Source organism: Dipteris shenzhenensis, chromosome 24 (genome assembly GCF_047967505.1).
Source record: "Dipteris shenzhenensis isolate YYH24624 ecotype China chromosome 24, Dip_SZ_1.0, whole genome shotgun sequence".
NCBI lineage: Eukaryota > Viridiplantae > Streptophyta > Polypodiopsida > Gleicheniales > Dipteridaceae > Dipteris > Dipteris shenzhenensis.
In genome coordinates, this window is record NC_141619.1 from 2,543,500 (window position 1) to 2,558,911 (window position 15,412).

Consider the following 15,412-nt stretch of genomic DNA (forward strand, 5'->3'; position numbering starts at 1 on the left):
TTAAGTTTCCTGCGGAGTTCCTTACACTCCTCGTCATACCAACCGTTGCAAGGAACAAGACCAACCGGTGGGGGACTAGACGAATGACATGTGGCAGGGAACGACATGTGAGCGGCAGAAACGAGTGAAGTATGTACAAGTTCCCACCGGTCCCGCGTGGATGGTAGAGCATCTAATAGATGAGGACGGAGTAGGCGGCTGAGGTTCTGGCTATATACATCATCGAACTGGTGGTCGAAATGAACCTCGTAGTAGGGTTGGCGGTCGTGATAACGAGGGGGAAGTGGGTCATGGGAGACATGAGTCAAAGTAAAGTGGATGAGTGCATGGTCGGCAGAGGGATGAAGGGGCTAACAGTAAGGCTATGGATGGAAGGGACTAGAGTCGGGGGACCTATGATGTAGTCGATCACGCTAGTACCACGCCCAGAAGCAGAAGAGAATGTAGGCATGGAAGACTGTGGCCACCTAGACAAGCCGTTATAAATGACCATACTGTGCGAGGTGAGGAGCTCCAGTAGCTGACGTCCCTGATCTGTGGGCTGTACTGTGCAGTCTGATGAAGTCCGACAGAGGCTATCATCGTGAAATGCTGGGAGTATGACCGGATCCTCCATGAAGTCATAAGTGAAGGCCAGTCTCTCTGAGGTCCTCACGTTGAAGTCTTCTAAAAGGATGACTTCTCCGCGACGTGAAAAATCTGCAATGTCCGCTGAGAGATCCTCAAATATGGACCGGCCTGGTCCAGTGGAAGAATAGATCGACTGCGCCGGGGGGAAGTAGCAAACTGCAATAAAAAGATCTCGCAGAGGGGCCCTGCGGCAGATGCGTACCCACAAGAATCGGGCATGTGAATCTGCTCTCTCCACTGTGATGATCCGATCGAGATGCTCTCTGTACAAAATGGCCACTCCTCCAGATCCTCTCACTCCAAATGTCCGGGCATGCTGCCTGAAGGCAGATCTCCATGTATACCCTGTCACTCGTTGCAAAGGTCTCTCTGGACTCTCGTGTGTCTCCGTGAAAAAGATGATCTCTCTCCCAAGGAATGCCCCCCGTAGATTGCCTGGTTGTGCTGTGAAAGAACCATTGCAGTTCCATACAGCGATGCGTAGACTATCTGACGGGTGGTGTGTCCCATGGGCCCTGTCCCGTCAAGCGAACGGGGCAGGAGGTGGAGGTGGAGGTGGAGGTGGGGCTGTATCTGCTGGTCTGCCATCTCTAAGCACTGTGGGAGCACGCCTCAAGGTGCCTATGATGAGTCTGCCTTCCCTAATCACTGCCCACTTGCCCTGAGCTCGGGCTGCATCTCTCTGAGGCATGAGCGCCTTGCTCGTGCATGGAAATCTGTGGGTGGTCTCTGAGTGTCCCTCTCCTCCTGAGGGCAGCTAGACGTGCCTGGGCATCTCTGAATCTGATAATGAGGGGCTGCTCTGAGGGGCTGCTCTCTAGTAGGATCCCTCCCGACTCTATATGCTCCTACTATGCCATGATCCTGTACTCCCAATGTCTGAGAGACAAAGGTCACAGCCTGTGTCATCGTGGACTCTGTCGCCGAGGGCAAGATACCACAAATGCGAATGTTGAGGGCCTTTGTGGCCCTCTGCTGTGACTCGACCAATGTAGCTGATACAGTAGATCTCTGAGGCTGTGATGGCTGACGGCGGACGACATCCACCCACTCTGTGGCTCTCTGGACCTCTGTCTGAAGGGAGGTCAAACGCTCCTCAACCGCTGCTACTGTTGTAGTGGGAGATGTATCCATGTGCTGAACGCGAGTCTCGATCTGCTGCACTCGCTCTGTGTGTCCATGAATCTCTCCAGCAAGAGTCCTATGGGTCGCCTGTAAGACCTGAAGATCTGTCCTAATAGATAAGACCTCCCGATCCTGCTGTGTCACTCGATCAGCAAGAGATGCAACCTGAGCTGTAAGTAGAGAAATGGTCTCGTCCTTTCTGTGAAGCATCTGAAGTGCAGCTCGGAGATGGGTCTCAAAGTGCTGAAGCTCTGGCAGGATGTGGCGGCAAGGACAAACAGTGCAAGGCATGGAAGGAGAAAGAGAGGGAGACAGGGGGGAAACCGGTAAGGTGGGTAGCGGGGATGAAAGAGAAGGCATGAAAGGGGGAGAGAAAACGGGTACCGGGGAAGGAGAGGAGGGGATGGGTAAAGTCTGTAGAGAGGATGAGGAGGAGGTAACCTCTGGCAAAGTAGGTAAAATAGGTAACAAAGGGGAAGAGGTGACAGAGGGCTGTGAGAGGGAGAGAAAAAAGGGTGGAGAAGGGGTAGGAGAAGAAGGAACCTGAGAGGGGAGGGGTGAAAAAAACTGCGGGTATAAAGTAGCTATGGGTGAAAGATGAGATAATGGAGCTGAAACCGGTGAACCTGCGACTGGGAGTGCGGGCACTGCGCTGGGCGGAAGATGGGACAATGGAGCTGAAACCAGTGTACCTGCGACTGGGAGTGCGGCAAGTGCGGGCAGTGCGCTGTCCTTTGTAGAAGATGCGAGTCCTCTTCTACTATAGTGCAGCATCTCGGTCGTGGCGGCCATTGATGTTGCTGCTGTTGCTGCTTCTGTAACATGCTTGACGGTGTCGGCCATTTTTAATTACGGGAAGCCGGCAACATTGAAAAGCGGGAAGAAAAGTTGGGGTTGGGGCTGCCCGAAAAAAAAAAAAAAAAAAAAAGGTGGGGTTGGGGCTGCCCACAAAAAAAAAAAAAAAAGGGGGGGGGGGTCGGGGTTGCAAGTGCGAGGGGGTGAGCGGGGGGGGGGCGAGGGGTGAGCGGGGGGACTGAGCGGAGGGGTGAGCGAGGGGGGGGGGCTGAGCGGGGGGGCTGAGCGAGGGGCTGTGAGGGCTGTGGGGGCTGAGCGGGGGGGGGGGGGCGGGGGGTGAGCGGAGGGGTGAGCGGGGGGACTGAGCGAGGGGTGAGCGGAGGGGTGAGCGGGGGGGGTGAGCGAGGGGTGAGCGGAGGGGTGAGCTGAGAACGGGGATCCGGATTCTAGAGAGATCCGGAATTGGGAACCGGAACAGAGTGTTACGGGATCTAGAACAAAGACTTACAGGATCTGGATTCAAAAGCGGAGAGAGGGAGAGGGTGAGAGAGGGAGAGAGGTGTGGGGGTTGCCGGATGGGCTACAAGGGACTAGCGGAGAGGCTACGAGGGGCTGTGAGAGACTGGCAGCGGAGAGGCTACGTGAGGCTACGTGAGGCTGAGCAGAGAGGCTATGAGGGGAGAGGCTGGGCGGAGAGGCTACGTGAGGCTGAGCGGAGAGGCTGCTGCGAGAGGCTTTGCGGAGAGGCTACGTGAGGCTGAGCGGAGAGGCTACGTGAGGCTACGTGAGGCTGAGCGGAGAGGCTACGGAGAGGCTACGTGAGGCTACGTGAGAGAGAGAGAGAGAGAAGAGATTTTAAAATTAAAAAGAAAAGTTGGGGTTTTTTTAATTTTTTAAAAAAAAAAAAAGGGGTTTGGGGCTGCGTTTTAATTTATTTTTTTTAAAAAAAAGGGGGGGGGTTCGGGGCTGCAAGTGCGAGGGGGGGGGTGAGCGAGGGGCTGAGGGGGCTGAGCAGAGGGGTGAGAGGAGGGGCGCGAGGGGGTGAGCGGGGGGGTTGACCGAGGGGGTGAGCGGGAGGGTTGAGGGAGGGGGGTGAGCGGGGGGGCTGCGGGGGCTGAGCGGAGGGGTGAGAGGAGGGGTGTGAGGGCTGAGCGGAGGGTGAAGGGGGGGGGGTTCCAAGGGGTGAGCGGGGGGGCAGCGGAGGGGTGAGAGGAGGGGTGCAAGGGGTGAGCGAGTGGTGAGCGGGGGCTGCGAGTGCGAGGGGGTGAGCGGAGGGGTGAGCGAGGGGTGAGCGGGGGGGCTGAGCGGAGGGGTGAGCGGGTGAGAGGGGGGGGGGGGGGCTGAGGTGAAGAGGCTGAGCGGGGGGCTGAGCGGGTGAGGGAGGGGCTGAGCGGGAGGCTGAGCGGAGGGGCTGAGCGGGTGAGGGGGGGGCTGAGGCGGAGGGGCTGAGCGGGTGAGAGAGAAAGAGAGAGAGAGAGAGAGAAAGAAAAGACAGATATATTAATGTCCGCAGAAGGCCTTGCGGGCCTATGGGACAAAGTACAAAATCAAGTAACTCATACAGACGCATGAGGGTGGCATGACAATATCAAGTGCTTAGAGCTACAGCCGGCTCCATGTATCTAGGCTCCATGGTGGCTCTCTGATGAGATGCAAAGAGCTCACGTATCTGCATCTGTCAGGTTGTCTCCCGTGCTGATGGAGGGCATGGTCTCCTTGATCTTTGGATTTGATGGGCTATATCAAGGGTGGTGCCTCATCTACAGTGATTGGTATGTCACATCATACCACGTGGCGCGCATGCATTAGGTATAATACTTTGGTCGGTGTAGCATGCTGCATCACACCGGACGGTGTATTCAATTGGGGTCTATAAAAGCATAGTTTGGCTATCATTTTCACCGATTTCTCCCGCACTTCCCTTCTAGTGAGCTTCTAGCCTTGTTTTTTTTTTCAGTCAAGGCCGGGTGATGGCTCGCTTCAGCCGGCCAGATTCACCTCGCCCTCCCTGCCCTCCGTCAGCATCTCTGCCACAGTGGTTTTGTTCCGTACAGCCTTTGTCCTTCTTGTCAGCAATCTGTACAGTCCGTACGCTCCTGTCTGTCCGTACTGTACGTACAGTCCTCATTTGTCCGTACTGTTTCCCTATTTCTCCCGTGCTGTTTGTTCTGCTCAATCCCTGCTGTACAGCTCTAGTTCTCTCTGACTCTTCATCAATCTTGCCCTGCTTAACTTCATGGAGGAACATCTCAAAAGCTATTCCCGGAAGGACCTGTCCCGGGACCCCAAAAGACAGCAAGTTGATTTTTCTACTTCAGCCTCTGTAGATGCTCACTATGTTTTCGACATGCTCAAGGATGAATTTCATCACAGCCGGAAGGAGTGGGCCAAACCTCCTCCGGCACTTAAATACAGGCTGAAGCTGCCCTCTTTGGTCGCTCCCCTCCGAAAGTTTTCTCAGCAAGCAATTATCATTTTCTTTCCAGGGAAGCTACCTTCAGCAAATGATGTAGCTCAGTGGGTTCAGGCTTTGTTGGGAGGTTGCTTTGTTGAAGGAGTATATTTTGCTTCTCGAGGTTTTTATGAAGTGCACTTTTTGGATGCCTCATATCGTCAGCAGATATTGGAGATGTCCCCTCTTTTCTATGGCAGACAAATGGTCCATGTCATGCCATGGTCGCCAAATAAGGATTATCACGGTCTCATTCGACATCACTACCCTGTATGGGTTGAGGTCGTAGATTTTCCAGACTATATGAGGGTTGAGTTACCAAGCCTGGCAGCTACTTTGGGGCAAGTTGTATGCCCACCCCGTCCTTCGAGTAATCGAAATCGGTTTTGTGTTCTTTGGGATACAGATCACCCCACCCCTCCCTCTATTGCGGTGGAGGTGGAGGACGTCCCCTTGGGCGAAAAATATTTTGACTTGAAATGGGGAGTATTTGCAGGTGCTTGCTTCACATGTCATAAATTTGGCCACCTAGCTTCACAGTGTCCTGCAGTCCTGCATCAGCTCCCATCCACAGCTATTGCTCCAGAAAATATTTCCCCTTCAACTTATGCTCCGGGGCCTAAGGCTATGCCTAGTAAGTAGGGGGATATGGCATCTAAATCTGCCCCACTCAAAGAAAATGTGCTTCAGGTTCCAGCCAAGCAAAAGGATAGGGAAAGGGCAAAATTTCAGAATCTCATGCTGCTCCTCAGGGTGCCTGGCAGCAACCCAAAAAGGTATTTGCGCTCAAGCCACGACCGTTACAATCTCGCCATTGGGATGCCTCTACTTCCACCCCTGGTCAGGCCTCTACCCCTGCTGATAGCCTCACTTCTCAATTGTGGGTTGATGTGCTCAAGAGGGGCATCCCTGTATGTGATAATGATGAGGATTATAGAGCTACTGATCCAGGAGGCCAAGTGGATGTCGATGTCATGGCTGAGGCCTGACAAGTTACACCTTCACTATGCTTTTTGGCTCGGCTGTACATACTTTCTATGTCTACTTCAATTACTTGCATTTCATACAACGTTCAAGGTCTTTGCAATGTCAATAAGTGGAGACTTTTTTGGCACTATGTACATAAAATGCACCCTGATGTAATTTGCTTACAAGAACACAACCAACACTTCTTGGCTGGCCAGCAAGGCCATTATGCTGGTTATGACATCTTTTATGCTGGTACAATGAACTTTTTGGGGGTATGCATGCTGGTGAAACATGATATGCAGCCCACAGTTGCTTACAATGACCCCTAGGGTCGATGGATGGTGATCAGATGCATCTGTCAAGCGGATCTTTATGAAATAGCATCTGTTTATGCCTCTCAAAATTATTGCGACAAGAGCTCGAATGTGGGCCTCCCTCAAACAATATCCTTGGCTGTCCAATGCCTTTTTGTGTGGAGACTTTAATAACTCGCCAGCCATCCAAGACAACACCACTCATCGTTCTCACATGATGGCCACTGAGCTTCGACATTGGGAAGATATGCTTTCTTTCTTGCATGCAGAAGATTTATGGCTCTCAACAAGGGATAGAGATATGGGTTACACATACCATTACAATGCCTTTACTCATTACTGGGCTCGACTTGACAGATGGTATTTGTTGCATGCTCAGTAGTATGCTAGATTCACATGTGCACTATGGGTTGATCATTCCCTTTTGCTATCTGATCACTTCCCAGTATGCTTGACATTATCTTTAGCACGCCTGACAGATGATATGCCTTTTTTTGGTCGTCGCCTGCTCCATGTTAATGGTGCTTATTTGCTGCATCAGCAGTTTCAAAACATGGTGAGAGTGGCTGTCCGTCCCCTCCTTTCACATGCTCAGGAGGACATGGATTTCGCCTAGATCAGTCTTGCCCATCGTTTGCAGGCTGTCATTCAAGATTATGGACGGAGTTACATGGGAGCCCTCAGGCTTAAGCTGAAATGGGCTCAATCTCACAAGCAACAAATGGATTTAATCCGCTCTCATAGGCAGCTTACCTCCTTTGAATAGGATTCCTGTGCTTATGCGGTTCACATCATTCATCAAAATGATCTTCACAAATTAAAGAAGTGGCAAATCCGAGCTCGCATGAAACCCCTTTTGGATAAGGGCTGCTCCTCCAAAGCTTTCTTTAAAAGCCTGCATGCGGATAGGTGAAAGGAGGATATTTGCAGAATCAGGCAAGATGATGGCACCTGGACCACATCCAAATCAGAATTGGAATCGTAACGCTCTAGTCATTTCCAGCATCTCTTCTCTCCTCAGCCTGATCATTCAATGCAAGTGAATGCAGCTAGGTCTCAATTTTTGATGCATGTTCAGCCCATATTGTCTTTGGAACGGGCTCGTGCACTGGAGCAGCCCTTTATGCTTAATGAAATGGATGACGCTCACTTACGTGAATTCTTATGATCAATCATGCTTGGGCAGAACAATCTCTCCCTCCTTCTTGGAAACATGGCCTGGACAAATTGATCCCCAAAAAAAGGTTGTGTGAGACAATGGCTGATTGGCGACCCATATCTCTTATGCCAGTCATTTACAAACTCATTGTCAAGATGATTGTTCTCAGGGTTTGATGTATCTTGCAAGTAGGACTTCATCCTAGGCAGTATGGGTTTGTTCCCAGAAGATAGATTACTGATAATATCTCCAATGCTTTGCTTGCAATTGAGTATGCCAAATATTCTAAACAAGATGTTCTCATTCTGCAAGTCGACATTGCCAAAGCATTTGATATTGTCCATTGGGATTTTATTTCTCAGACTTTGCACAAATTGGGATCTGGCCCTCGGCATTATTTATTGGCTCTATTCTCATGCCACTGCGCAATGTTTGCTTGGTGGTGGGTTGTCAAGAGCATGGACTATGACCCGCTCAGTGAGACAAGGTTGCCCTCTTAGTTCGCTACTATATGCCATTGCTACTCATCCATTGTTGTTGCATATGGACCATCTTACAACTACAGGGCAGCTCCATGGCTTGCAAATTCCAGGGGCACAGCCGTTTCTGGCACAGGCATATGCTGATGATTCATATTTCATGCCCAGGAATTCTCAAACTGACCTCTCTCACTTGATGCATACTCTGAATGATTTTGGCATAGCTGCTGGACTGCATATTAACTTTCAGAAATCCAATCTTTTAGCATTGAAAGAAGCTGATTGGCATGCACTTCTCTGGCCTGGCCACATCCTCCCTTCCCACACTCTTGTGAGGCATCTAGGATATCCCATTGGCTGGAATATTACCCCTCAACAACAGCTCAAATGGGTGCTTCAAAAGATCAACAAGAAGCTGGAATACTGGCATTTGTCCACTTGGCCTCTACATGTTCGACTTCGGATAGTCCAGTCTATCATTATGGCATACGTGCAATTTTAATTGCCTCTTCTTCCCTGGTCTTTTAAGCATTTGGCTTCCTATATGTCCCAGGCTATGGAGATATTTTGGAAAAGCAAATCTCACAAAAAGGCATTGCGAATTCTTCCCATGCAGCCTGTTTGCTCTCCTAAGACTCATGGGGGACTGAGTATTCTCAATCTTCAGTTTCATATGCTGGCAAGAAAGAGCACTATGATTGCTGATTTTTTTCAGCAAAAACAGCCATGGGCTATTATGTTAGCAGCTATGTGTGGAAACATGACGTCCCATGCATATGGGCATTGGATTACAGATCACTGGGAAGCAGTCATGACCACATTTCAGGGGAAAATTCCTGGTTGTCCTGTCTCTACTGCTTTTATTCATGATTGGAAGAGAATTCTCTCTTATGCTAAATGGACAGGTGCTTCTTCCAATCATGGTAATTCTTTTCGCTTGGAAAGTATCCATTGGAGCAAGGTGTTTGAATCGCCTCTTGCTTTACAGGCGCCTATCAAAGCATATAATCTTATGAAATTGGGCATAAGATTTATCGGAGATGTTGTGGATCAACATGGTTATGTGCTTTCATTCCCACAAGCTTGTAGGACATTCCCCTTGGGTCTGCATCATCGGCTCATTTGGAGAATACTTACAACTATGTTGCAGCCATTTGTTCCTGTGCCTCCACTGTTTGTACATGACAGATTGCTGGACTGGAATCTGACTTCCTTATCCCCTGCTACCTGTTCGCTTTGAATGCATAATCTGGCCTCCTCGATGGTTTACAGATTTCTTCTTCCACCGCCATGGATTGATAAGCATGCCAACAATCTTTGGAATTAGGATAGGCCTCTATCTTGGTGGCAATCATGACTCAAGAAAATTTGGAAAGCCAAATTGCCATTGAAACAGAGGCTTTTCTTTTGGAGATGTATAGTGGGAGCTTTTTCCATTGGGGTGAAATTGGCAGCACGTCGCATTGCTTCGTCTTCCTGCCCCCGTTATTCTTATCACCGTGAGACAGTTCCCCATTTGTTATGGTCTTGTCCGCACTCTCGGTTATTGATCCATTTGCTGCGGCTTCGGTTTCCCTCTATCAGATTTGGGAAACTATTCTGGATGTTTGGATGCTTCTCATCCCAGATGTCTCCATTCCTCCTTTTCTTTCACTGGACTCGCTTTTGGGTACTCTGGACTATTTGGACACAGAGATTGCATTCTAGGATGGGACAAGAGTTTCCTCAGGCATATGTTTTCTTCAGAATGTCCCTCAAGTAATCTTTACATGATAGCTATGCTGCGAGGGACTTGAATGCGACTAGCCTTGAAGTGTTTTCTGACAGTTTTTGAGTTCTTGCATTAGGCTCTCTTTTGGAGTCTAATATCATGTACATTGATATGAAGTTAATAATATAGTTACTGGTTTCACAAAAAAAAAAAGAAAAAAAAAAAGCGTATATGATGTCTATCAGTTGGGGCCAGATGATGACTCGCTTCGACCGGTTGGATTCATCTCGCCCTAAGTGACGTGCTATTAGGCAGTATCATGATCAAAGCTGGGCGTCGATCTCCCCTGAGGAGAGTTGAAAGAGGTCGAACCACGATCGTGTGTGCTCTGGTTGCTTGTTGTGTCGTGTACGGTCTCTGTGTCCCTCGTCCAGCAATGCTGTGTCGGCTCTCTCCACCGATCCATATTTCTTTCATGTCGGCTAGCTCCTCCTCCTCTACCCTAGAGTGTCCCGAAGCTAAGTCGAATTCATAGAAATCCGTGAGCTGTCTTTGCGCTTGGTCTACCTGAGTACCTTGTGGTGCGGTGGTCCCATCCTGTTGCTCTCTGATATGTCTAGTAGCATCTCCCTGTGTCGTCGCATCTCCATTAGGTAGAGCCCAATACATACCTGGTCCTGAAAGTGGATCAGTCGTGAGAGTGGGCCAAAGCCGTGTCCCTCTTGAAAAAGGCAGTGGTAGCGCCCTCGGATCTCATAGTAGGCTAGGTAGACACATAGAAAGTGCTCCTCTGTCTCGACCGCCCCCATCGTGCACAACCTGCAAGTCCGTTGCTCTCTGGGTATGCCTGCAGCTCTCCCTGCCTCGATCCTCAGCTAATGGGACGAGACCTGCATCTGTCCGATGGCAATCCTCAGCGTGTGTGAGACTCCTCTGCCCTCGAGATACTAAGCTCTGATGATGAGCCCATCCTCCGATACTCTCAGAAAATGGTCATAGTAGTGCTGGGTCTTGGTGGAGAACTCTTGGTCCCCCCCCCAAAGTGCGAGATATGTGGAGTTGGAGGAGATCTAACCATATGATGCGGTTAATCTCATCCTGTGGGATCAACTCGGGCGGTGCATCCATGCTATACTGAAACGGGGGAAGCCGATCCATTTGAATGCCGTGACTGGCAAACGATCCTCCGTAAGAAAAGAGTCCTCTTGATAGAGGCTTCTTGTAAAGACCCTTGTATGCTCCTTCAAATAGCCACCAAGGTGTGTACCTTATCTATTGAAATACTGGCCAGTGTGTGTGTAGGGACCATCCAAGGCCTCTGTGCATCTAGATCTCCAAATATGCCACATTGATATGCTAGCTAGAATCTTCGATAAAGTATCCACAAAGGCATGCCCAGGTGTATATGGAGATCCAAGTTTGTCATCCAAAGAACATGATTGAACCAACTTTTGTCAAACTGAAAGAGTCCAAGTCATGTCTTTCGTAAATCATTTGAGGCCCCGAAAGAGAGACCCAAGCTACAGTGCCTTAGATCATGAAGAAAGCGGAGTGCTCAATAATCTAGCAATTCTGGATGATCCTTGCATGTCTACAGTCCCATAGGCAAGACTTCCCACACTAATTGTTTTGCCAGCTTTCACTTCTGCAAGTGGAATGCATCCGATGTACTGACATCATATTTTGTACATGTTTGATTGTATGTGATGGATGAATTGGAACTTCAGGTCTCCTCTGTGCTTTTTTTCTTGTTAATACCTTTTTTCCCCTCAAACGATGGAGCACACTTTGAGCCTGGTTAACAAAAGAGGGTCCATAGCATTTGCAGTTGAAAGCGAGGAGGACATGAAGTGGTACCTTCCTTCAGGATGATGGATGCCTTTGCTGTTGGGTAAATAGAGCATCAGAATGTGATGATGTGGATGAAAATGAATGAATTGGAGAACAGATTCGGTCTAGTACATCTTAAATATGAGATAAATTTTCTTTGATTTGGCACCACAGCATAGAATATTCCTGTGCTTTGGTGGACTTCATCACTTCTAAATATGTTTTGATCTGGGTTCGTGCAATATAAATGTGTTTGTTGTCCTTGATTCTATGGATTGGTCCCATTGCTTGGCAATCTGAAGTTTTGATGTTTTGAATACAAACAGAATATAAAGCAGGATGGCACAGGTCTGGTCAAGGATAGGGATTCAAAAGTGGATGAAATAGTCAGCACATTTTCGGCAGACCCAAGCCTTTTGGCATTTGCTCAAGTTTTCTGCAATTCTCACCATGTCAAGTGTGTCCCTTCTTCTACTCTTTTTATTTTAAAAGAACAATTTAAGGCCTGCAATGAAGAGATTTACTTTAATTGATGTTGCAAATTGTGTAAAATTTACAACTTTGATCTCCAGGTTGGGAAATGATTATGAGGAGTTTTGCTTACAAGCCTTGTTGGAATGTGTTAGCTCAGACAAAGCTGCTGTCTTGGAGGTATGTCTTTCAAATATCATTTACAAGATTAGTGGGTCCATTCGAAGCATCTAACTTAGATTTGATGAAACCAGAAAATGCAACCCTGAGCAATCATCTCCTTTGCATGCAGACCTATCTTTCCTTCTACACTGTGGTGGAGTCACTCATAGATAATGCAAGAGGTCACTGTGAAACTTTAAGCAGCTTTTGCAGCAGATCTTTGTCTCTCTGCAGTCTTAAGGTAAGTGAACCGAGAACTAGTTTTCCCTTCCATCTTTACTAACAAGAAGGTTCCTGTATGCTGCAAGATGGGTCAATGAACCACATCTTACCTTGGGAACCAACCAATTTGATGCTCTGCCATTGAGTGGAACCTAATGTGACTCGTATGGATAACAAACCTAAAAGCGGCATCAATAATGGAATAAATTTCCACATTTCATAAAACTGGCATCAATTTTGGATCTAATAAGCGATAGGAATCCCTCAAGGGAGAAGAAGGCTGATGAAGAGGAGTCATCCTCTTGAGTAAATAAGGTAAGTAGGCTCCATCTTCAATCCGGAAGTAATATTTTGAATGATCAATGTGAAAGATAGAACTGTAATGGGAGTGATCTATAGATACTCTAGCCTGGTATGAATAAAGTGCTTTGGAAAGTTATGACCTAACAGAAATCAATCTCTTGCGGAAGAAGCAATGCCTTTGTCTCAAAGGGACAATTGTGCTCTCAGCTCTGACTAGATGACCATCGATTTGAATAAGAGTCTACAATAGAGGCTAACTATTGTTGAGATATCGAGCTCCACTCGCGATATGCCAGGGTGACCGTTGTGCATTTATGTCACCGACTTGTTAGCTGCAGATGCGGTTGGTACACCGCCCACGAATAATAGTTGGATGATAGCTATCCTTATCTACTCTAGTTTGTGGCTCAGTTAATATGCCACCTTAGTTAGTTGAGTTTGGTTTGAGACCCACATATAGGGTTCTTCTATTTCTATTGTACTAGAGTTCTTTTGGCTTTCACAACTAAGAAGAGGAAAATTATTTTCAGCCTGCACCTGTGTGTGTATTCCCCCATTGTGTATGTGAGAAAGTCACAAGTGAGACTCCTTCCCTCTCTCCCACTATCTTCACATGGTATCAGAGCCTTGTTCGTGGTAAGGAGCTCAAGAAAGCAAACCAAGTTCGCGGTGTCCTGGTAAGAGGACCAATGTTGCTTTCCTTTTTCGAGTTTGGGAGCAAATCTCTGCAAGTAGCACAGCCGGAAGTGCAAGAGTGCACTGTCTTAGATTGAGACGCCCTTCGTGGTGTGGCGAGAGGACAGTATATGATGCGGGATAAGGCGAAGCTCTCGATGACTTTATTTTTTTGATTCGAGGCTATTTCGGGGTCCGTTTTGAAGGCGGATGTTCTTCGCAGGCACTCAGAAAAAGGCTCTGTTTTTGCTGTGCGACACTGCTCTGCTGGTCGGTGAAAAGTTGCCGCAGAAATTGCATCGTATGCCTGTGTGCAGAGATATTGGGAGTTGCAGAATCATGCTTGTTGCCTGTTGATGCAAAATCGTGACTGTGTGGTCAAATACCACTTTCGTCAGTTTTGCAGATATGTCCGTGTGAGGCAAAAGCTTTGTTTTTTGCAGTGACAGAATATTTTGCAGTGTTCTGTAATGGCGTCTGATTCTCTTTCACAGATTGTCACTGAAAAGCTTGACAAGAACAACTTCCAAGCATGGAAGTTTAGAATGACGAATTTCCTTATGGGAAAAGGCTATTGGGAGTTCATTACAGGAAATGAAGAAGAACCAGTTCTTCCTAATGTTCCCAATCAACAGGAAATGCATGCATTTAAAGGATGCCATGAGAGAGCCAGAAAAGTTATGTACTGGCTATCTATCAGTCTTTCGGATTCTATGATTGTGCATATTCAGAATGCAAGTACGTCAAAGGAGGCATGGGATACTTTGGCAAAAATGTACAGCACAAATACGCAAGTCAGGAAAATGCAGCTCAAACAGGAGTTGCACAATGTGCAGAGAGAAAATATGAGCATCAATGACTACCACATGAAGGTGAAGAAAATTACAAATGCACTTGCTTCCATTGGGTCGCCAGTGAAAGATGATGATCTAGTTTCTGTGACCTTGAATGGTCTAGGAAAGGATTATGCACAGTTCTGGACATTCATTGCCGTCCGTGAAAAATTTCCTGATTTTGAAGAGTTGTTTGCTCTTCTAATTTCTGAAGAGCAGAGAAATAGGGGTGCATCTTCTTCAGGAGGAACTTCAAAAGAAACTGTCTTCTACTCAAATGTTGGAAGAGGTAGAGGCAAAGGTAGAGGTAGAGGTAGAGGTAGAGGAGGCCGATCTGCAGGCCGTGGTAGAAATCAGAATATGCAGCAAACTCAAGAAAACGAGTCCTATGGAGGACGTGGTAACTCTAGAGGTAGGGGGAGTCAAAGAGACCGTGGTGGATGGCAGAGAGGCCAAAATGAAACAGCAATGTTGAATGCTACTACTGTGGTAAAATTGGTCATATGGCTAAGGACTGCTACAAAAAGCAGAACGACATTATGAATGGAAAATTGCAGCAAGGCAGTTATACTACTACCGTGGTAGAAATCAGAATATGCAGCAAACTCAAGAAAACAAGTCTTATGGAGGAGGACGTGGTAACTCTAGAGACAGGGGGAGCCAAAGAGGCCGTGGTGGATGGCAGAGAGGTCAAAATGCAAACACCAATGTTAAATGCTACTACTGTGGTAAAATGGGTCATATGGCAAAGGACTGCTACAAAAAGCAGAATGACATTATGAATGGAAAATTGCAGCAAGGCAATTATGCATCTTCTAGTAGACAGGGTGATGACAGAAATGAGCATCTATTTATGGTGCAGCACATGACCAATTGTGTGACAAGTGCAGAAGAACGAAATGATGTGTGGTATGTTTACTCAGGTGCGTCAAACCACATGACAAGTCATGCAAAATGGATGCAGGATGCAAGGAAAATGAAAAAATCAGGATTTGTGGAGACTGGTGATGATACTGCACATCCTATTGTGCAGATTGGTAAAATCCCTTTGTCTATGGAGGATGGGAAAAAGAAATACCTGTCTGATGTATGTCATGTCTCGAACATCACCAAGAACCTTGTTTCTGTTGGTCAAATGGTTGAGCAGGGCTTGCAGGTCAGATTTAATCCTCATGGATGCTTTGTTGAGGATATGAAAAGTAACGGTCGCTTGATAGCAAAAGGAAAGAAGGGCAGGATGTTTACGTTGGATGCGGACATGCCTGAATTGAGTGCAGCAATG

At 47.7% G+C, this 15,412-nt stretch overlaps 1 protein-coding gene across 2 annotated transcripts in view; it reads left to right on the top strand.

Annotated features, from left to right (window-relative positions):
- EMB2771 (E3 ubiquitin ligase) overlaps positions 1–15,412 on the top strand; it is a 305,147-nt gene that overhangs the window by 278,063 nt on the left and 11,672 nt on the right. For both annotated transcript variants that reach the window (XM_087395130.1, XM_087395131.1), the window contains 3 exons: positions 11,791–11,921; positions 12,037–12,115; positions 12,228–12,338. In XM_087395130.1, coding sequence (XP_087251256.1) covers positions 11,791–11,921; positions 12,037–12,115; positions 12,228–12,338 — 321 coding nt within the window. The remainder of the gene's footprint in view (positions 1–11,790; positions 11,922–12,036; positions 12,116–12,227; positions 12,339–15,412) is intronic.